At 42.7% G+C, this 23,451-nt stretch overlaps 5 protein-coding genes across 6 annotated transcripts; 2 read left to right on the top strand and 3 right to left on the bottom strand.

Annotated features, from left to right (window-relative positions):
- Positions 1-227: 227 nt before the first annotated feature.
- On the bottom strand, positions 228-3,223 carry LOC129589819 (beta-1,4-galactosyltransferase galt-1-like). The gene is made up of 4 exons (XM_055484698.1): positions 2,989-3,223; positions 2,498-2,920; positions 1,578-2,025; positions 228-973 (listed from the first exon to the last, which is right to left on the bottom strand). Exons 1-4 carry the CDS (start codon positions 3,034-3,036, stop codon positions 516-518), a joined length of 1,377 nt encoding a protein of 458 aa, XP_055340673.1. The 5' UTR covers positions 3,037-3,223; the 3' UTR covers positions 228-515.
- A 124-nt stretch (positions 3,224-3,347) lies between these two features.
- LOC129589822 (calphotin-like) lies at positions 3,348-4,796 on the top strand. The gene has a single exon (XM_055484703.1). The coding sequence runs from the start codon at positions 3,633-3,635 to the stop codon at positions 4,512-4,514; it is 882 nt and encodes a 293-aa protein (XP_055340678.1). The 5' UTR covers positions 3,348-3,632; the 3' UTR covers positions 4,515-4,796.
- Positions 4,797-5,597: 801 nt separating this feature from the next.
- Positions 5,598-6,536, top strand: LOC129589796 (U-scoloptoxin(01)-Er1a-like). The gene is made up of 2 exons (XM_055484668.1): positions 5,598-6,021; positions 6,177-6,536. The coding sequence occupies exons 1-2, from the start codon at positions 5,678-5,680 to the stop codon at positions 6,352-6,354; spliced, it is 522 nt and encodes a 173-aa protein (XP_055340643.1). The 5' UTR covers positions 5,598-5,677; the 3' UTR covers positions 6,355-6,536.
- A 719-nt stretch (positions 6,537-7,255) lies between these two features.
- LOC129589795 (interstitial collagenase-like) lies at positions 7,256-9,932 on the bottom strand. 2 transcript variants are annotated; one of them, XM_055484666.1, is made up of 8 exons: positions 9,720-9,932; positions 9,527-9,656; positions 8,980-9,194; positions 8,734-8,876; positions 8,483-8,544; positions 8,186-8,413; positions 7,878-8,039; positions 7,256-7,754 (listed from the first exon to the last, which is right to left on the bottom strand). In XM_055484666.1, exons 1-8 carry the CDS (start codon positions 9,813-9,815, stop codon positions 7,621-7,623), a joined length of 1,170 nt encoding a protein of 389 aa, XP_055340641.1. In that variant the 5' UTR covers positions 9,816-9,932; the 3' UTR covers positions 7,256-7,620. The 2 variants fall into 2 exon arrangements, with proteins under 2 accessions (XP_055340641.1, XP_055340642.1); XM_055484667.1 differs by having other exon boundaries at positions 8,186-8,371.
- Positions 9,933-20,731: 10,799 nt separating this feature from the next.
- On the bottom strand, positions 20,732-22,355 carry LOC129589893 (kiSS-1 receptor-like). Its single transcript, XM_055484796.1, has 2 exons — positions 21,692-22,355; positions 20,732-21,385 (listed from the first exon to the last, which is right to left on the bottom strand). Exons 1-2 carry the CDS (start codon positions 22,200-22,202, stop codon positions 20,817-20,819), a joined length of 1,080 nt encoding a protein of 359 aa, XP_055340771.1. The 5' UTR covers positions 22,203-22,355; the 3' UTR covers positions 20,732-20,816.
- Positions 22,356-23,451: the final 1,096 nt, after the last annotated feature.

Genomic DNA, 23,451 nt, shown 5'->3' with positions numbered 1-23,451 from the left:
TAACTGCGAGTTAAACTAAATAGATTGGAGATTAAACAGCGAATACCGATAAGTTTTTTAGGCGCGAGCAGACGTTGCCACTCGCCCATTTAAATTTTATTTGGCAGTCAAAATCCTAATACATATTATAATCCACATAAATCGCTATAAATCCAAATAAATTTGTCGTAGCCAAACTGACGAAATCAGACGTATGCGTCCTGAACCACGACCAGAATCTTTTGTCAAACCATTTAAAATGCAGTTTACGAGGAAATTTTCATAAGAGATTCGGGTCGCTTGATATATCACAACAATCAGCGTTTGGGAATTCGATCCATCTCATATTCTCAATCGATAACTACAACGCAATATTTGGTAACATTCAAAATTTAATACTTATCAAAATGCAGTTTTTTATCCAACAAAATAGATACCACCAAACTTTCAACATGGATAACGGTCCATCAAAAAATCACAATCTTGCGCAGCAAGCGAGGAACACTAAAAACAACAACAACGACAAGTCACACAAATCATCCCAGCGCCTGTACGACCCTCTCCACATGCGCCGCCACTCGTTCAGCATACACGGATCCCCGCTCATCCACCACCCACCGCACCCACGGCCAGGTGCCTTCAAACAGCAGCTCCTCACGCATATGCAATATCACGGCCTCCTCATCGGGATCGGCGTAGCGCATCGAATGTCCAGCCGTCAGGAAATGCGGAAAATGGATGCCGGCGTTCAGCACCTTCCGGTTGCGACACAATCCCTTGGTGCGATCGTACCAGGGATAGATGTATGACTGGTGGGTGGAGGAGCGCAGAAGAAGATCCGCGGGAGAGTAGGGGCTCAGGCGTTTGGAAGAGGCCGTGGCCGGGGGCAACTTCATATTGGTCGAGCGGATAATTACGCAGTCGTCCAGGCCGTTGCGGACCACCGCGGATAACGGACGGCGGTCGGTGATGGCCACGAATTCGTCCAAATCAACTACAAATCCGCGACAAATATATTTCAGTAATGAAAGAGACCGAAGAGTACGTAAAAATAAAGCGGTTCAGTCAAAATGAACACAATTAAGAGTACTCAAATAAATCTGCTTCCATAAAACGTTAAAATGAACCAAAACAATTAAACAATCCACTGGAGATGAAACAGTATTCATGCATTACAGGCTTTACAGCTAAGGCAGCAAAATATAAAACAGAGCAATACTAAATATACAACACAATTCTTCAGAATAAAAAAAATCATAAAACGAAGAAAAATTTAGTACCCGTCCTCCAGAATCATGAAAAATTCAATAACCAACATTTGCTAAAAACGATTAACACGACCTTTCGATAAGAACAGAAGTATAAGTCACTAATAAGAAGTTTCTCGCGTTATGTACATATATGAACGCTCAACAGATGCACTGAAAAATGAATAAATTGATTGTCAAATGTCTAATTTAAGGTAAAGTACATACAATTAAAAAAAACAATAAAATCAGTGTTGTGAGCTATACAATTCTGTAAAGACACACAAGAAAGCATGTAAAACACGCACAACAGTCATCAATAAATTCTCCAAAGGAAACTCAAATATTCACCTTCTAACGTGTAATCCCACAAATATCCCGTCCTCTCGGCGCAGTCGTTATACGCGGCCGTTTGTCCATAATACCAGATTTCTTCATAATCCGTTAGATTGATACCGGGAATTTTCCAGTTGAGAAAATCAACTTTCCCCAGCGCGTGATAGTAGTCCAGAGTTTTCTGCAGGTCCGAATGCGGATTATCCACGTAGAAGATGAACTTCTCGATCCCGATCAGCTGGTAATACTCGATAAACTCAATCAGCCGGTTGACGGAGACATTGCCGTACAGCACCGGACCACACACGGCCATGGAGAGTTTCCGTGGCCATTCGTCGGGCAGCGGATGCACGGGGAGAGCAACAGTATCACAGGCGGAGCGGGAACGGCACTGTACGCCGACGGAAGCGGTGTTCACGTCGGGAGGAATATCACAGATAAATCGCACGTCACCGTACTGTGTCTGCAATTTAAAACAGCAAATAATTTCACTGTAAAATAAACCCACAACAAAATCTCATGCTTGCGCTCACTGCCACGAAACACAACACAGAAATTTCAACGCAAGTACGGTAATTTATTTATATCTGCTTCGAATACAATAACAACGGCGCAGCGCTGCTTCATATAATAATTTTTTACATGAGCAATAGCCCTAACGCAATAATTATTTATCATTAAAGTACTACTCACGTGTTACTGATATCGAAAGTGCATATCAGTAACACGTGAGTTTTCTGCAGTCAAAGCTGTTTTAGCGGAAAAATAAAATCAATTATTTGGTCGTGATTTGGGGCAAAATACCTAAAATTAGCCGATTTTCTAAAGACGTTTTCCGTCATTTACGGTTACAAAGTAAAAGTAATTAAAAATACGCAACTAACGCAAGTAAACCTAAATTTCAATGAGTTTAAAATTTGAGTAAATCTCGTTACCCCGTGCCTGTCACGACGGGCTTCGTTATGGACGCGCATCTCCGCCTTCACCGCCCCTTTATCCCCGCCAAACACACACTGGCACTCGGCATCGTCCAAAAATCGATTCTCCGCCAGCTCCACGATGGCAATAACCTCCACCGTGAGCTGCGGTGGATGCTTATCCGTCACGAAGGCCGAGTACACCCACACCTTCTCGAGAATCCTCTGCCAACGGGGGTCCGGCAGAGAATTCTTGGGTTCGGGCAGAACGGAGGAGACGGCGCACTCCTTCCATCCGGAAGAGCGGAAACGCTGGATGCGCGGGAAGGAGTCATAATACAGAATCGTCAGGTAGGTACTCAGCGCGATAAACCCGGTGACGGCGATCAGGAAGAGCGTCGCCTGGATATGGGTGCGTCCGATGCCGCGTTTCAGTGCCAACTAGATGCAACAGTATACAGGACATGAATCAAGTGCATGTTTGAGAGGAGAGTCAAAAGACCGCTTACCAGTTCTAGTCTTCGGTAGATTTGATGGGCTGCGTGAAGCATGCGCATCGTGATGTCCCAGGGAAGTTTGTCTTCACCTGTATCTGTATGCGATTACATTGCCGTTAAGTATGCAGTGGCGCTGATCAACACGCAAGTACAAGACTTAAGTGAATAATAATTACATTTCAGAATCATAGAATCAGATAAATCCAAATTCTACAAAATCAAAAAGGTTATAAAAATTAAAAATCCAGAAAATGTTCGCATACGCAGAGAGTCGAGGGGTAACGAGCCGAGCTGGCCCAGAAAAGGGCGGCTGCTGCACACGCCACACCATTGCACCGGACTGTTTGCGTTTGGCACTTCGCGCAATCGTAAGTCACGGGTCAGTGAGTAGCGTCAGTTTTTTTCTTATTTTTGCGGTTTGTAACGTTTGTTGTGTGAACTTCACAGCCACTGTGAAGTTTCTTCATTACATTGTGTAGCAGCTGCACTGTAGCTCAACATTTTACGTCAGTTTTTAATCTTTTCGGAGCTACCCGCTGAAATATCTGAATGGTAACCCGTAACAGCATCCAAAAGTCGCAAGTTTTGCTGTAGTACCATCAACGGTGCAACGGACCAGCACTGTCGTTTGTCAGCGAAATTAATTCATCTCCGCAATGGCCTACGTCAGCCTGCGTCCCGCATCCAACCGCGTCCTCACACCGACCACCACCCGCCCTCCCGCGGCCAAACCCCAGCCCGTGGCCCCCGCGTCAGCCGCCAAGCGCAAGATGCGCCGCTACGATCCCGAGGAGGAGATCACGGTGCTGCGCAAACAACTGGATCAGGAGCGCTGCAAACGCCGCGAACTGGAGGCCGACATCTTGAAGCTGAAGCAGGAGCGCTCGGAGATGTGCATCACGATGAGCCGCCTGGAGCAGACGAAGCGGGCCTCCAATATCCCGCAGTCGCTGGTCCCCATGCTGGCTGATGCGATGGCGAGTGGCCTGAATCCAGCGGCGTTGAGTACTCCCAACCGCCCACCGGTGGCGGTTAATAAAGTCCCCTTGCGTCCAAATCGTCCAGATCTAGTGACCCCCGTCGTTAAAATCGCTCCGGGGCCTTCGGTGGCGCTGGTCGTCAATGCCACTCCAACTCAGGTGATTAACACTACCCCCGATCCGATTCCAAAGGCGGTTGGCAGTGCGGCACCCGACCAATCGTCCACTCCAAAACTGCCCGTTACGGCGGCTGTTATTGCGACACCCAGCCCATCGCCCGCACCGCTGAAATTGCCCGTTACGGCGGCTGTCGGACAGAAATTCCTCATCCAGCAGAAAACCGCCGATGGAAAAATGGTGAGCTTCCTGGCATCTGTCGCGCCGAATGACGGCAGCGCCCCTATCGCTGCGGTTCCCATCACCGCTGCATCTGAAGCGAGCAATCCACCGTCATCAAGTATCGTTACTGGAGAGGTTGCTCTTGTTCAACCGGCAACGACGCCTCCGGATGTCCAGCCGATCTCATCGGAAAGCGCCACCGTGACTGCGGCGTTGTGATTGGCGCAGCAAATCCAAGTGTCCGCACTCTGCACCACTAGTGTAAATACTCGAGGTATTGCTGATTCTCTGAACGACTTTTTTTTCTAAAAAGACTTGTGACAATGCGGATGTGATGGGTTCCACATTCTTATAGTTAATCACTTGTTGTCCTACGGCTAGATTTTACAATAATTATTGTATGTACAGTACGAAGTTATGAGTATTTCTTATGAATTTGATGATGGCTTAGAAATTTTAGGAGTGCTGGTTGCACAGGTCCCTGCACTTTTATTCTGCAATAAAAATTTTTTTCTTGATGCATACACAAATCTCGCAGTACGGTATTGACTGGTGAGCGATATTACTGAACTAATTAAACAATTGGGCATTAGACGCAAACGCATTTCGATGACAAGACCGACTTAGACACCATCGAAAACATTTGTCACAAAATTTTTGAAAATACTTCAAAATGCTTAATTTTGGATGTGTGACAGTAATGTGTCCATAATTAACGTCGCCGTGCGAATGCCGCATAATTATATAGAACTACTACATAGTATAAATGCGCAGTACTGTATGTTCTACCGTGAAAACTGAAGGTTTCTTCGGTGCCTGGTTGGTGCTTCATGAACGACACTTGCCACCTGCTAATCATCATATGCCAAATTAAGTTAATTACTTATCTAGGGTATTGAAACTTAAAATCGCAACATACATGATATATTGAATACAATGCTGATTATGCCTTTAATTATGTCAAATGTCTCTCAGTCTCTGTTATGTCTGTTCGTTCGGTTCGTCTGTACGAACTACGAACTGCAATCCATCAGCCGTGACTCAACTTATGGAATCTGGCGGGTTTTCACATTCGATTGATCGCTTTGCCAAATTTTGTTCCTCGTTGCTTAATGACTGACTGGTGCATTGTTATTTGTTAAAACCCTTGTTAATGAATTCTGACCAAGATCATTGCTATCGAGAAGTAACTAAACTGATTAATTCAATTAAATAACACACGCCCAGAGCAGTCTGCTCTCTCATAGCAAGCATACTGTGATCGCGCTGTGCATATAAAACGCTCCCATCATGATAGGGAATGGTACGTACCACCTTCTCAGTAGCACTTCAGCAGTGTTTAGCCGGCGCGTTCAACTTAATCCCACGGAAAACTCTAAAAAATGATGAAAGCCGTCGTCTTGGTGTGCCTGGCTGCGTGTGTGGCTGCCCAGCAGCAGTTCGTGTGGGACCTGTTGAAGCCGGCGCTGAACGCGGCGGAAGTGCAGGCCATCCTGGCCAACCGGGACGCCAACCAGTACCCCAACTACAACACCATCCCGCAGACGGGATTCAGCTGTCAGAGCAAGAAGCAGCCGGGATTCTACGCCGACACGGAGGCCCAGTGCCAAGTCTTCCACCGCTGCGACATCAACGGCAACCAGACCAGTTACCTCTGCGTCAACAGCACCGTCTTCAACCAGGTCACCCTCATCTGCGACTACTTCTTCAACGTCGACTGCCAAAAGTAAGCCCAACACTTATTCAACCAGTTTTGGAACATAGAACAGTTTTTTTGGCAGCATGAAACTAGTATTGATGAAACTAGTTTTAAATAACCTTGTCATCTAGTATACTTTTCTGTGCAGGCGGCACTCCGCTGAACCGCTATTCCTTTTGCAGGTTCGCCCAGTACGAGAACTTCGCCAACTCCCGCTTGTACACTGACCAGCCCCTCTTTGACACTCCCCCTGCTGACTACGTTCCCCCCGGTGTTGGAGCTCCCCAAATCCTGGCCGCGCAGCCTGTTGCTCCCAAAAGGGCGGCAGCTGGGAAGAAGGGCGCCAACGGCCGCAAATAAATGCCGAAGGATAGACAACTAGAGATTCTGTAATACAACTCGAATTACATCTCGAAAACAACAATAACACAACTCGAAATGTTCCTAACCAAAGCGCCGCACTGTCTGTTGGCTGACAATTCATAACCCAACCAAAACAATTCTCGGGAATTAAAGCAATTTTGAGACTCGAATAAACCAAATTAATGTCTTATTATGATTCAACTTTAAATAGACAAAATCACAAACAAATGTAAATATAAATTCAAGTTAATAATTCAACACACCTTCAATAAAAAAAATTCAAAAAATTCTTCGGTGCTAGACATAACCAAATCGGAGTGACCTTTTGCTATCATTATTATTATTATTATTATTATTACATCAAGAGCAGACAACCCGTTTAACGGGACTTCAACGTCTGGTCGCTACAAAAACAACGTTAAGATTACGACAGATCCACCATTCGGAGAGCAAATTTGAAAAAACCAACACCATCAACGCTGAGTATCTGCATATTAACGTTTTGTATGCGCTCGAAAATGTCCCTCAAACGCATGGCCAACGTGCCTTCCCCGATCTTCTTCTTCGCCTTGGCTTCGATTCTTTTTGGCTTCCGGAGGTTATACCGCGCTGTAACATCCGTGAAGTCATCCGTGAAGTCAATCATGATTCATTATCATGTCAGGTAACCCTGCCTCGACTTTTGAGTTCACTCATTGATTTACGTGCGAGGCTTTTTGTACAGTGAACATGCAAACAAGCTTACTTATGGATACTTACAAGTTACAATTAACACAAGCTACATCTCGCGGTCCGTACATTCGCCATTTTACCAGAAACTTCAAATAATTTTTAAGAGAACCCGTTGTGCGTGAAGTAATCTTTGTCCGAATGAAAAGAATTGGACTAAGCGCTTTATTGAATAGCCAGTCAGGGGAACTCGTAAGTACTAAATCGCAACTGAGTATCTAAATCGTACCTATTACACCAATGATATTTAAAGCTGTATTATGTACAATACAAGCACAGTACTGCCGTTGAGTCATGGTTTTCAGCGTGTCTCTGCACTCTGCAGATGTCACGGAACGGTATCGCCCATGTCGTCGAAGTAATAAACATCGTAAATTATTCATCAAAATACAAAATTTATAATTCTGTACAGCAGCGCGTCAGCAAATAATGTATTGATGGAAGAATGAGGGCAGGTTCGAAATGGGAAGTCTGAAAATATCGAAGTGCGGGTGATCGCGTTCGGCGTAATCATAGTTCAAAAAAGCAGGCAATTCATTGAGTGCAAACCAGCAGAAACCCAATAATTAAAAGGAAGGCGCTGGCTGACGGCCGATCGCAATCGGATCGTGACTGTTTCGCGATGACCGGCTTCCGTTTAATGGGACGACTTTTCGAATGTGTTCCATCTAAAAATGACATATCAATCCTGTACTTACGATATCAACGATAGACGAATACTAAACATGATGGATCAACCCAGTATTCACGGTCCCATTGTCAATAATCTGGCTGCAGCGTGTGAAACCTACTGTCGGTCTTCAAGTCGAACGGTCTATCGTCCAAGCCGTAAAAACTGTTAGTAAATACCCCATCCGAGCCGTCGTCGAGAACAGTGTCGTCTTCATCAAAGTCAAACGGGAGACTGAAGTCTTTGTCAAATATGCCGTAGAACGGGTTACGTGTCGTTGTGGCTGCAAAGAGTTGGCTTTATATCCGCTGTGCGTTCGCTTTATATGCTACGTATGTGGTACGTACTTCGTGAAATGTATAATTATAGTATCGTACTAGTACATATTACTACATAGTAACAGTTGTTAACATTTTGCATGTAGCATACCTGGTTTATATGGGTCTCTGTAAAGAGCTTGAATTCCGGCAATATCATCCTCATGTAAGGTCAGATACTCGAACTCAGCCCGGTAACCAGGATAGTGGGGAAACATGAGGGAGTTTTCATAATCGGAATGATCCAACCCAAGCGTGTGACCGAATTCATGGGCAGCAACGTACCGAAAATGAGTGTCTAGGCGTAGCAGTTTCCGTTCACGTTTTAGTACAATTGCAACTGTACACAGACGCACAGCAACAAATGCTACTCTAGGAGTACTCCGTATATACTATATACAGTAAGTACCTCCATATGCCGTTTTCCAGCTGGTATCGTCATTGAAGTGCACTTGTCCTCGCTTGTCTGCACTGGAAAATTTAGATTACGAACTTAAAACAAATATACGAAATGTTTTACTATTATCGGAACTGCAGGAGACAGAAGCAGCAAGACGCAAGCTATCGGCATTGCCGCGCTGGCACTCATGCCACAAATTTTTATTCTGGATGACAACAACAGGCGCCCAAAATTTCGGTGCGTAAAATCATGTGCCTTACTGTGGAAAAAAAGCGTGCGCCAGAGTAATTGAGTCAAAGGGATTGTCGTCGTGGTGATTGCCTTCTTCGAATCGGATATCGATGTCACCTTTACTTCCTCTGCTGGCTTTTGTGAATACGAAATTTGTGTGATCCGACCACACCTGAAAAGTAAACGGTTACTGTAATGGAAAGCTACCAAACAACTCAAATAAAGCACAAGGCAAAAGTGACCTTTTTTTTGCAGTCTACAGTATACGCCGGTACCTGCAGCGCCTTGTCGACTTCGGCTTCTACTTGAAACCGGTACAACTGGTTGGTCATTTTGGATACGGTCCATGTAAGATGACGATTGCGCCAGCGACCTCCTCTCTGGGAAAACGCGTATCGCTTTGCTCGCGCTACCTGTTCGTCTGCAAAGACGTCGGGAACACCGCAACGGGGTGTTGCCATCATTTTTGCAGTGGCGTCGTCAATTACACCTAATGAATGATCACAACTGCTAGAGAACATTTGCACTCGTAAACGCATTATCAGTAGTTGATTCAATAAGTGTAGAAGTACCGAATTGTACGGTCGTACTAACTGCAAGTTGGGCAGTTCTACTGAAGTTGGTATTAAAGCGCAATTCGCTTGACATGCTGTGTGCAAATTTGCAAAGATAAACAACTGAAATACGTAAAGACAAAATAATTAAATACTAAAACTACTCAATATACAGACTACAGACTAATAAAACCCGGTTTTCGATAACGTGCAAATGTGGTATTATTACGGATATCTGGAACCAGTTTATCATAGAGCAAAACTTTACCGGTCACTGGCAGCTTCATGAACGCCTGATACTTCCGAATTGCTGTCTCAACGTGTGACCGATGCACCAAACGTCCCATTTCTGGATGACCTTTATGCAAATAGCCGTACTTTTGCAGGAATGATTGGGTCTGTAGTGAAAACCAGATCTATTTAAACTGGAGGAATTTGGGAAGCGTCTAAAGTGCACTCACTGATGCTGCTCCCGTAGGTAAGGGAGCGGAATGGACAACACTTTCTCTGATTACAACGCAGACCATAAATAAAACATGAAAATAAATTCGAGTCATGTTCTGTGCGTTACTGGGATGTGAGAACCGTGGAATGTGTATGGCTATGATTTATGAACCAAATTCTGAAATCTGGAAATAATTTGGAAATAATTCTTATATATACAAGTAAACTACTGCCATGCATTCGCGCAGGTAATAATATTACCGGCATTATCACTTGATACTGGGTGGCGTCGTAAAATTGTATTTATGGGCGGCGTGAGTTTGTTGTGCGTCAGTTACTACAGATACGTATCTTTCTCGTCCTACAAAATAGCGATGTGACTAAGCGGGCACAAGTACATTTAATTACGGCTTTCCCATGCTGTATCAATTGTTCAAATACAAAATCTTATGACAACCGCGTGACCGGCGTGAATTTGAAACGTGGCTTATATAAAGATTTACTACCATATACGGTAATACGGTTGCTTACATCGTCAATTAGTCAGCGGCTCAAAAATCTGTCCTAAATCTGCTTAGAATCAGTAAATGATTCAGAAATTCCGGCGTACTACTGCGCTGTTTGATTTGATCAGGAGTTCATCGTGAAGCAATGATGACGGTTTCGCTTGTTTGTTGTACGAAGAAGTTTCGTGAGCCGGCAAACGGCTTGATTTTCTAATATCAAACACTAAGCGACCCAGATTAAGTATAAGTTTACAACGTCGTGACATTACAAAAGGTGAATTCTGGATTTTTGAAACACAATACTGTTGCACTGTATATTGAGTGCATATATAGAATAAGTGTAAATGCATTTTCCCCAATTAACGCCAACTCCATTGATTTTGCTTCTTTTCAGATGAAGCAGGTACCAGCACGAACACTACCTGCATACGTACGAGTACATACGCTTACCGTTAGGATCGATTATCTATAGGCCAATGTCAAAAGTAAGAAAGAAATTTTGGAAGAAAGAACTTTTATGTGGCCAAAAGTAAGAAAGAAGTTTTCTTAGGTCAATAGTAAGAAAGAAATTTCTCCAGTCAAAAGTAAGAAAGAAATTTTGTTGATGCTAATTTATTATGTACCTATCCGCCAAGGAAAACCGCTTCATTATGATTCCTATCCGCCAAGGAAAACCGCTGGTCTGGGATGTAACCAGTTGGTGCACGGTCGCAGACTCGCATGTCACCGGCAGTTCGAAGAAACCTGGACACGTGGCTCAGCTTGCAGAAAATTCTAAACGGCGGACATATTCGTTTTTGGGAAGTGGATACTTTTTTTACCCTTTAGCGATTGAGACGTTGGGAGTATTTAGCCCCGCTCTGAGTGAACTGTTGCATTTCATGGGCCGTAAAATTCGTGATTTAACTGGAGAAGCGCGTTCTACTGCTTTTCTTAAGCAGCGCTTCAGTCTCGCTGTTGTAAAAGGAAATGCCACGGCTGTCTTGAGCACGTTGCCTTTTAATCCAAGAGAAGATAGAGATTTTGGTTGTTTTTTAATGTTTAAATTTTAACTAGCAAGTAGTGTACCGGCGCTTTGCAATCATTGTTATCTTGGTGGCTATTGCCCATTAAAATAAAATTATGTACAGTACAACACAAATTAACTTTATTAACTATGTTATGCACAATACAGCGCAATACATTACGCGCTTTTCGTGAAACGTGTGCTGCTGGCTGGCTCACTGGAACTATGAACTGGATACAACCACAATAGTATGCACTGTGCACCGAAGAGCGGGAAGCAAGGCCATATCTATAAAGATATCTCGGTATAAAGATATTTATCTCTTATATACCTTGGCCATATCAAAGCGGCAAATAACATGCTGAGTAAAGCATTGTTGCGGTGACACTCTGGTCTGATTCTGGTCTGATTTCTTATGATCATCCTCAAAACAACAAATTTTCCCAGTCTAGACCAGTACAGCTGACGGGCACGCGGGCATAAGTCTGCCCTCTCCCGGCGTAGATAGCACAATCGTTACGTAAAGATGCGATGCACCTGTGTGTACAGTGTAAGCAACGCAATCCATAAAGTCTGCAGATGCAAAGCCATTAATTTTCTTGTGTTCAGCGCATTGCCGCTGCTTCTTTGATATAAACATGGGTACGATGTACATGTTTTTATAAAATTATAAATTGCACTAACCACTTCTTTCTTACTTTTGGCCACATAAAAGTTCTTTCTTCCAAAATTTCTTTCTTACTTTTGACATTGGCCTTATCTATAGGCTACGAGTACAGAAAGTACTGTACCAATATAAGTCACAAAGAAACAGTGAAAAGAAACGGTTTTTCAATGTTTGTTATATTGCTCCCGTGTTCGTAGTTTTTTGCACGTCCCGGAATATGCATCAGGGAGAAATTTAGGTATGTCGGTAGGTATGATCCGCGGCGTTATCCTCGTCCATCGGCATTTCAAAATATAAATATACAGCAACACATGTAATTCTATCACACTTTGTATGTCATGCTCATTGCGTTAGCAAGGTAAGAATTAATGAACATCCGCGTCGTTCTTGGAGAACAGGTCATCTTCATCAGACAAACTGAAGTCTTTACCGAATATGCCATAGAAGGAGTCCCGTGTCCCTATAGCTGCAAAGGAGAACACGGCTATTCAAACAGTTATTAAAATTTGAAACTTGTATTTTACAGAATCTTAATAAAGCGAAAGTGAGCGGTTTGTACGCTACTTTCTCAAATGTACAGATAGGACTGTATCATACAGTCTGTACGACGTAAAACACCTGGCTTATCCGGGCGTCCGTAAAGAGCCTGGATGCCGGCAATATCATCCTCATGTAAGACGAAATACTCGAATTGAGCTTGGTAGCCTGGATATGTGGGGAACATGATGGAATTTTCGTGATCGGAATGACGCAGTCCAAGCGTGTGTCCGAACTCGTGAGCAGCAACGTAACCGAAATGAGTATCTACAGGTAAGCAGCTTTTTTAAGTGGTATCTACAGCACAGACGGAAAGCACACAAGCAGCTAATACCTCCAAAAGCCACTTTCCATATTTGATCATCATTGAAATGTACCTGTCCTCGGCGGTCCCGTGCACTGCAAAAATTGTATCTTAGTTAACGGAAACCTAGACAGTATTTGCCAGAATTTTTCTTACAAACGGACTCGAACGAGCAAAAAGGAATAACAGGCATCTACTTCGCACTCCTTCTATTACTGATCTTGATGGTAAAGTTTAATTTGCGCGCGCACGTTTTTCGTACGTACCGTTGTTTGCAAAGCTTCTGCGTTCTATGTACATGAAAAAATAACACAAGACGTAACATCAAATGCCTTACTTAGGATAAAAGGCGGTGCGCCAGGACTTTGGGATCGAAAGGAAATTCATCCTGGTGATCGCGTTCCTCGAATCTGATATCGATGTCAGCTTTACTTCCTTCAGTGGCTTTAGTGAATATGAGATTGGTGTGGCCCGACCACACCTGGAAGAAACCTGCTAGTCATGTATCATCCTAATGGGACAAAGCTGGCAAATAAACACACAGTAGGATGTGAGTATACTGTGTGCCGGTACCTGCAGCGCCTTGTCGATTTCAGGTTCGACTTGAAATCGGTATAATCGGTCAGTCATCTTGGACACCGTCCATGTCAGGTGTCTAGTGAGCCAGCGATCTTGACTTGGCAAAAGTGCATAACGTTTCGTCCGTGCTCCTGGCTCGTCGGCTACGAAGTCGGGAACACCGCAACGTGGTGATATCATCTTTTTTGCAGTGGCTTGGTCAAGTATACCTAGTTTCGTAACAGCATGAAAACGTTAGTAACTTTTTAACGAGTGCTTCTACTGTTCTACATATTGATACGAGTATGTGTACGTACTTAAAGAAGATGAAAACGAACGACCTATAGCACAAAAGAAAAAGCAAAATAATTCTGATATTTACGATGCTTAATGGATGTGTAACTGATAGCTAAAATTTTAAGAAACGGTTTCCGAGTATATCAGTATTACATATTTGAATACAACGGTTGCTTGGTAGAAATCGACCGTTAAATTTGCTTTGCATGCTGAGATTGCTGACTCGATCTAGTGTGCAAAGTTTCTAGGGCAGCAATCATAAGAAATCGGTGTTTAACAAGCGAAAAACTTAAAATTTTTGCTTTTTCGTCAGAGCTACAGAACACTGGTTTTTAAAGGACGATCAACCGAAAAAAATCTAGCAGCCTATGGTCTATGGAGTCTGGTTTGAACCTACGAGCCCTAAAGCGTTGCGCTAGCGCGCTACTTAGCCACTTGCCTGACTGTGACCTCAACAGTGGCGCTACGTTGCCTTATGTTTAGGAGACCGCTGCTATATATGACATCAATATTTTATGCAATTTATTTGTTAAAAATGAAATTTTACCCGTCACTGGCAGTTTCATGAACCCTTGGTACTTTCGGATTGCTGCTTCCATGTGTGACCGGTGCACCAAACTGCCCATTTCTGAATGACCTTTATGCAGATATCCGTATTTTTGCAGAAACAATTCGGTCTATATTGAACAACAACCAGGCCGCGTTGTTGACTTTATAAAACACAATGCAGTTTGTAAAACGCCGGAACTGTACTTACTGATGCTATTCCAGTTGGTAAAGAAGATGGTTCAACGACAGTGCTCCTTAACACAGCAAAAATGATAAATGAAATAATAAAATCTATTCGGGACATATTGTGCATGATGCTGGTAATCATTCAACGTACACATGTGCAAAAGTTTGCTGTTATGTTGAAAATCCTTGTGTGAGAGGAAGCGTTTGTTATATGTGCAGGTGTATGAATTACTGTCATGCACTTGCGCAAATACGCGTAACATTATTGTTACCGACATTGGGCATTTGATATAACTAGTATTGTATAGTGACATTTAAATTGCCGTTTTAACTATGGACAACGTGAATTTATTATTCGTTAATTGTTAAGCACAGATATGATTATTCATACACAGTCTTTTTCGTCTGACAAAATGCCGGTGTGAGTAAATTGATCAGTGCCGCTCTGAAGCAGTGCTTTACAGTTGATTTGTGCTCATTCTTCAATGGATACAATTCACAGTAAAGAAAGCATACAGTGCGTTCAGTACTGCTTAAGCGCGGCATTGTTTTGATCGTGCTTTTTAATGTTGCTCCTTTGTACAAAGCTTGTAATTTGCAATATTACGAGATTGTCTGACAGGCACATGACCGGTGGTGATTAATGGTACTAACGTATATCTAATTTTAGTGGCTCACGTAGAAAATTTATTGCAAAATATAGATACGACATTTCTAGTACGAGTACTTACCTGTATTGTGCAATTTGGGCAGCAATTTTAAAATCTGTTGCTCTCAATCCTGACAAATTGTTCAAAATTTTCCACGCAACATCATGTTATTTATTGAATTGAAATTCATCGTGAGGCAATTCTGACTGCTTTCTCTGATAATTTATGTATTTTCTAAGTTTTTTAAGCACGACACCTACTTAAGCACTTTTTTAAGCACTACACCTACACCGTTTTTAAGCGTTTTTTAAGCCTTTTAAGCGTTCTGAGAAGAGGGATTACACGTTAGAGTTTACACGGTTCAGCGTCAGGTTCTTCCTAAACTTAACCAATCCCGCCCATTGAAAAGCGCAGTGAATCCAGTTTTGAACAGCTCGGTTTGCGAACGAAATCGTTTGCGAATTTACGGATCCCTCTCGCAAAACATTAGTGTTGGACCAACACCAATGTTCGTTCTACTACTTTAGTAATTTAAACCAACACTGTTGATTTAAAATACTAGCAGGTTTATGGGAGATATTCAGAACGTAAATTAAGATTTTCTACACCCAATTACGCTAATGATCTGAAAAATGTTTTTCGAGCTGTCGTAACATAATTACAGAAGCAATTCATGTGCGTGCATGTGCTTGGCCTTTATTGGTCGGGTCACTATCATTAAATAAATTAATCCCTTAGTAAAATAGATCCCATCATGTGCCCGCTGCCCACAGGTCATGTCGTCATATCAAATCATATCGGTCACGTTAGGAAAGCGGCCTGCCTTGATGAAAAATCGGCTCTAAAAAAATTAAAAATAAAAGAAAAAACTTAAAATTTTTTGTTTAATTTTGTAACTCTTGAGCTCACGACCATATTACTTATTCTACAAAGTACTACTCAGGTACTAGTAAAACAAAGGGTCTGCAGTCATCGCATTAATAGCGTAGACTCAATTTGCTTGGCCTTTTATTTACGGACGAACGGTTATGCCTGGGTTAGATTCTCTCAGAGTGCTTCCGTATTCTGAGGCTCCGTCACGCCTAAAAATATCTCTGAGATCTTACGTTAATCTCTGAACCTCATTCGCTATTCCTACTAACCGGAAATAAACATTTACCTCAAAATGCACGAATCCAGCTAATAAGTGATACTCGTAGTTCCGGTTTCAACATCCAGCAGCATAAGTAGCCTTAAGCCAAGTACACCGATCACAATTTGTTCCCTGCGTTTTTTACTAAAACCCTCGCTGCAACTAATTATACTTTATATCGAAACGCCCATTGAAATCCTGGTTTTTTCTGGGATGCATGCGATTGGATCACGAATGCAAATCACGCATGTATTATTAATACTTTTATTGTAAGGGAGAGACGCGACTGCGCATCTTGTGTGTCTGCTAATAGTGATAAATCATTGTAAGACAACACGCAAGTCGTAATAAAAACATTCGCTTCAGTTCTAACTCGACGGAAAAACGCTAGAGGGTAAAACATTAAAACGCCATTTCTTCACATGTTTTCGCCAGGATAATACAACGTATCTATGCAGATTGCTAACGCTGAGACAGAAGAACACTGGATCCAGAATCGGCTGCAAAGAATACAGAAGTATCAACGATGTCTCCAACGTCGCCGACCGGGTGGACCGCAGAATATCCGCTAATATGTAGTAAACCGTAATGGGTATCCAGCAAATGCAGGCAGTCAGTGTAAAAAGCATGAGAAGGAGGAATGGGTTAATGGTCGCGGTCCGTTTACGCTTCTCGATATGTTGGGCTTGTTGGACGCCGGTTCGCAGGTCTGTCGGTCCGGTTCTCTGGCGAAAGCGTATAAATTTCCAAAGGAGAAAAGGATAGCAGAGCGGAATGAAGACTTTTGGCACATCAAATACCCAGATCAAGGAAAACGCATACCATGTCTGCACAGCTTGAATATTTAGGCGGCATTCTCTTTTGGACGGCATACGGTAATACAAGCTATCTAAAAAACAGAGAACCTTTTACGATTCTTATCTGTAAGACAACTATATACGAATACCTGTCTATACCAGCATAACACAATATGAACAGAACAAAAACAACAATGCAGTTTTAAGAGGTTATAACAAGAATATTTCCTCTAGTTTCTCGTGATCCGGTATTGTCCCCATCACGCACATGGCATTTCCTCTTTGAATCTGTATAGAGATCCGCTGCCGGAAAAATTCTTTCGCGCGTGGTTGTTCGGTAGCGGCCACTAAGAGGTGTCCGATTTTATCGACCAGCTTCATCGCTCCGCCGCCCAAAGGTCCATATACTTCGAAGGCTGCTGGGGTGAAGTTATACCTTGGCTGCAGCCACGCATGTTTTGCGAGTTTCTTTGTTTCGGCCATTTCTGCTGCGGCACCGACGTTGACGGATGTGCGGTCAATATATGAAGTTGCCAGAGTGTCCACACACGTCACGTCTATTGCTAGTGGCTTACCACGCTCCCATGGGATAAGCGTAACAACGTCTGGTCTTTTACTGCCTACTATGGCCAGTCCCTTCGGTTCCATTCTGGCAGGGAAACCCCTCGTCGTTAGCGCGCGAGCGAACTCTCTGCTGATGACTCTTTACGATTCTTGGAAAAGCTATTAGAAAATCATTTCGATGTTAGTTTATTATCCATAGCATACATCGCTTGTACCAACTGATCATGGGTCATGGGCCTCATGGCTACGAAAGCGGTTTTCTAATGTGAACACCACCGAGAATACCTTGTCTCTGGTGTCCGTTTCGCGAATTCATATTGTAAAAGTGCCCGAAACAAAAATGGTAAAATACAGGATTAGCCTGTATTATCAGATACAGAAGTGTTCAGTAAAAGAAGGACGTAAAAATCACAAAAATGAATACGAGATCACAATTGTTACGTAATTTGACGTTCTTCGCATTCCCGAACATTTTCGCAATACAGGTTCGCGCACCGGACATCAGAGACTCGGTCTTCTTCGCGTTGTTCGCATGACAATACCTCAAAAATCGATTACATGATAATTATTGTTTTATACAAGCTTGTACATGATATTAATGAAAAATTATCAATCCATAATGTGTCCGTACCAGCTGATCGTGACTGTAGAAGCATGCATTAGAAAACGGTTTAAAAGGCACAGTTTCTAGAAGTACATGTTGATCCTACTTTTTTACATCAACACTGTTCCTCACCGAGAACAACTCCAGGTAGTTGGCATAAGTGGACATAAACCACCATTCCGAGGCAAAGAATCCATGCCACCGTCGCTGTATGGCGCGCCTTGTAGGATATGGGCAAAAACAGAGACCAGGCGCGATTGGTGCTAATCAGTAAGTGACTATAGAGCGTTATGGCGACAATAACATTTCGACAATAAACTAGCAACGTACACACCGGATCGCCTAACCACCAATTACCGTATGGCGCAACGATCATTAGTACATTATTAAAACCGACGTACAGAATGTTGCTTATGCAAAGTACGATAACGTAGACATTGAATGGCGTTCGGAGGTGTTTTTCTAGAAGAAGAGCAAGGAGTACCCCGATGTTTAATAAGAGCGTCACCGCTGTCATACCGGTGAGCGTTGCCGTTGAGACAAAATTAGAAACGGAAGCAGACCGCAGTACTGAAGCATTCTTCGTCGTTGACAGCAGCGTTGTATTGTAATAAATGTAACGGACAGGTGAAGAAATGTCTGCGTACTTAATTTCCATGTTTAGACATGCAGTTCCACAAGGTAATACCAGACATCCACATAAGCTTAGAACAGCCTGCGCATTACCGGGAACAAGCAGTACATACTGTATCATCAATTCATCAAATCTTCAGCAGTTTGTCCAAGATCAAGAGAAATGCAACGATTAAAAACACTCGCAATGTTATTCAATGTTTCTTAAAAAGTTAAAAGTCTGATAACAAAATGAGCGAGTAGGCTTAGAAATTCCACGTATAACCGTATAACGGTGGACAACTAACATGGAAAAGGAAATTGTAAAGCGCATCCCATCTGCCTAACCGTCAGTCGAAAACATTGTAACCTTTAGAACTCCCGGTGTCATGAATCCGTACGAGTATTCATGGTACAACACGCCACAACTTCGCATTTCTTAAGAGAAGTCGAAGAAAAGAAATGACGTACTTTGTATCACGCCACAAACACACAGCCATTGGCGGCATAGCAATGTACTGGATGCCCTAAAATTTCCGTTCATTTCCGATGGATATGCCCGGTCATCATTCGCGAGGGACAAAACTCGTTAATTTTTAAGGATTTATGTACAGAATGATTTTATCATTTCTTACACTGTAATACGTGAGGTGGATACGGGGCTGCAATTAGAATCAAGAAGGAGAGATAGGTCAGCAATCCGTGGATGTCCTCTATAGTGAAATTGTCATAAAGTTTTCAGTATGAGTCATAGTCACATGCACGGAGAACCGGGAAAAATCTTGTCTTTTATTTTTCTCATATCATTTGTATCGTATCATCGCGTGCCGCTCTGAAAATTTAATGCTTTGGTGCTTGAGTGTGCACTTGCACAAAATATGACAGAACTCTTATTTGCTTCGCATTTATTTGTTAGAGGCAGTGCCGACTGCCGATACAGCGTACTATAAGACAAAAATATAATAGGCACATGACAAGGAAAACTGTGCAGTGTGCACTAAATCAGCTGTACTCTCAACTGCCATACTCGGATAGGTCAATTGCATCGGCTGCTATACTATTGCCGCGTTCTGTAGTCGCATGATAATAATAAATCTTTGCTGTAATAATAATAACGATCGTCCTGTGCAGTACCATTGTATCAGTTTCCGGATACAATATCATACAAAATTTTTAGAGAGATTTCTGTAGCGGTAATAACTTGATACAGCCATGAGGTCATAAGCCGTGAGGCCGTGAGATCTGTTCAAGCTATTTCCGTGGTGTCGGCTGAATTAAAGTACGCACGGCGCTTGCGTTGGATTTCCTACGCTGGCGGATGCAATTGCTCTAATCTTATTCAAGCTTCCGCCAGATCAGGTGCGTCAACGTAAGAAATCTGGTGTGAAATAATCGGAAACTAACGAAGGGAAGGCGCTGTCGGACAGATTCCTATCCAGTCTCGTCCATAATTTTTAGAGTACGATCACAGGAAGGAGGACATTGTAAAGCTATAAGCTCAGGAGTAGCATCAGGACATCGTTATTTTTGTGTTGGAGCTGGCGAAATAATTGGCTTTATATCGACCATTTTGAGACATCCAGCGATCTATACTACGAGTATGATCTCGATTGTGACCTTTTTTTAATTGCAGTAAGGAAAGCATTGTCGACCCCATCGGTGGCGTGAATTAAGTTTGCTCTGTATAGAACGAGTAGCAGGTACTACAGGTGTTTGTCGGAACATGCAGCGTACATAGTACATACTATGCATCTCCATTAACACAAACTGCCTGGAATACCAAATGCGCATTAGGTATTATCTGTTTAGAATAAGCACCCAAAGCTCTATTAATTGGATTTTTATGATGTTTTTATTTTTTCTTAATTGTGTTCTAATCAAATTTGTGTTTGCAACAATGACAAAACGGAAAGCTCCGAGACTACTCTCGTAGATAGCACTACGCGCATATCGCATATGTAAATCATACCGTATTAAAGACTGCGGGATTTTGTATTTTCAATAATATACGCAGTTGTATTGTATAGTACGTGGTTGATGCAGTATTTCCATAGTAGACGCGTAATACGATATTACTGTGCTTGCAAAAACCGATATCAGAGCTGCTAATGTTTGTCTGTTTACAAAAACACTGTACTCAAAATCTCATCCTTGTGATAGATTACGCTTTCCAATAAACTGAATATCCATTTCGCACTCGCTCCTGGTTTTCCGGAGGTTGGAAGTAGACAGTTTACGGATGCCGAATTTCGTCTGGCAGAATACAACAATGTAATTATGCAGGTTGCTAACGCCGAGGCAGAAGAATACCGGGTCCAGGACGGGCTGAATGGAGTACAGAAGAATCAGTGCTGTCTCCAAGGTGTCGGATTTGTATGATGCTACAAGATCAGCCAAGATGTAGTACACCATGATGGGTATCCAACAGACGGCCGCGCTTGCCGTAAACATGGTCAGCAGAACAAAAGGTCGCACCACGGTGTCCCGCCTTTTTAAAAGATCCATCGATCGTCGAGCGTCAGCCACTCGTTTGTCAGCGGGCACTGGTCGTCGGCGGACATGAATAAATTTCCATAGTAGGAAGGGATAGCATACTAGGATGAACACTTTGGGCATATCGAAAACCCAGACTGTCGAAAACGTGGCCCATGCATTCTGTGCTTTGCTATTAAACCGGCAGTCCTTTTCCGTGGAAACTCGATAATAAAGACCATCTAAAAAATAAGTTTCTAGGTTCTATGTGAACTCCTATAAACTGACTTGAAACCATTCGTAAATTTTTGCTGCTGTCTGTATTATCTTAAAGATCTGCAGGATGGTACTCGTTTTAACGTTTTGATAACGAAGTACTTCATTAGCAATAAATGTCAAGCACATGAGCAAAAAATAGTTCATATAATATGTACGAAGTACGATCGTAATATTACTAAAAAACACTAAACACAGTAGTGAATACCCGCATAGATTACTAACGTTTGTTTAGTAATATTACGGTGTAAGACTGCGGGTACTTAACTTACCCAATATTAATGCAGGAAGCTGGCAAACATGGACGTACATCACCATGCCTAAACTTAAAAGCCATGCGACGGTCGTCGTATGATGGTGTCTGTACGATATCGGCCAGAACAACGCCCACGCACGGTTAATGCTGATTAAAACGTGACTGTGAATCGTTATGGTGACAACAATATATCGGCAGTAAATTCTCAGAGTGCACGCCTGGCCGCCTATCCACCAATGTCCATGGGGGGCCAAAACCATCAGGATGTTATTAAGCCCCACATACAAAATATTACTAGACAAAAGTACAATGATGTACACGTTGAAAGGCGTGCGAAGATGTTTTTCTACGAAGAGAATTATCAGCACGCCGAAGTTAAGGAGAACCGTGGCAGCTGTCAGACTGATTAGACTCACTGATGAACCGACGGGATGGGACAGCGTAATATTCTTCGCCGGTAGGAGCAATAAACCGGCATTATGATTTCTGTTCGTCAGCAGGTATTCAGTGTAATTATTCGTAGTCATTTTGGGTAAAAGGTCAAGCACTACTGGTGAAACGTGCTGACGTTTTTATGCTGCTAACTGATGAAAACTTGTGTACATAAGTATTTTTGCGCAGAAAAACTCTAACAACAGTTTAAATCTGGGGCACAAGAAATAATGGGAATATGTTTACGTATGAAAGATTGTAACCCCTGTAGTGATGAAACGGTCTCCCGTTTTATCCGCTTTGTCTGCAGGCACGTAAGCCTCTTATCCGCGAAACTGGCGATACACTCTGCTGTCAATACCAATTAGCAAAGTGTATAAACACATTTCCCATGGGCCGTTGCACCTGCGTCCAGGAAATTGCCGCCTAAATCTGACCGGGGCTCTAATACAGTCTTACATGTCACTGCTGTTAACTGCATGGCTGCTTTGTGCGTGCTGTTTTCTACCGTAACAAGTTTCAGTTCAACATCCTAATGCAAGCTCACACTGGGTTTGTGCCGGAAACTGAATTAATGTGTTGATATTTTCTTTGCACTGAAATTATGCACCATTTAACCATGCCGTCACGGAAATAGTATGGAATTTCCCGCTACATGGCGTGATCTTTTCTGCTCTCCACACAGAAATATGCGTCTGACGTCTCAGGAGTTTCCTGAAATGTCAGACTGTATCTGGAAAATGGTGTCCGCTCAAATTTACGCATTGGTGCCTTGAGCTGTTTAGCTTAAGTTATTCTTCCTTGAATAATTAGAGGAAATGTGTTATTTTCTTACACCGGAAACGAAATTGCTCACAGCTGATTGTTTACTGACACCACAGCATGCAATTTTAGCTTCATGAAATAGTAGTGCTTTTCCATCCGTAGTGTAGTGACCTGTCGAAACGTAAAAGAATCGCTGCAGCACGCACTGCATTAAGTGTCCGAGTTAAAATACCTCTGTACCTTCGCTGCAAACCACTAACTGTCTCCTATTTCGGTTCAGTACCGCTGTGGCCAACTTTTCTCGTACCAATAGGACTGCACATTCTCTTCTTTTACGTGTAAGAGTATGATTACCATATGCGGTGTATCCTAATGTAATTTTTTCCCGTTTACAGGCTTTATCTGTAATACAAACCGCAATTTTCTGCGCAGGTCTTTACAGTATGGTAGGATGCGGATTTTCATCATTTTACCCAAATGATTTGAACACCCTGAAAATTATCGGGGAAGAATGACGTCACTATTGCCACTTTAAAACGGTGCGACCATTAAACATCTGGTAAAAGTTCTGAGCATGTA

The sequence above is a fragment of the Paramacrobiotus metropolitanus genome, unplaced genomic scaffold, assembly GCF_019649055.1.
Source record: "Paramacrobiotus metropolitanus isolate TYO unplaced genomic scaffold, Prichtersi_v1.0 Parri_scaffold0000037, whole genome shotgun sequence".
Taxonomy (NCBI): Eukaryota; Metazoa; Tardigrada; class Eutardigrada; order Parachela; family Macrobiotidae; genus Paramacrobiotus; species Paramacrobiotus metropolitanus.
The sequence above is the reverse complement of the archived record's forward strand: the minus strand, read 5'-3'. Positions and strand labels throughout refer to the sequence as shown.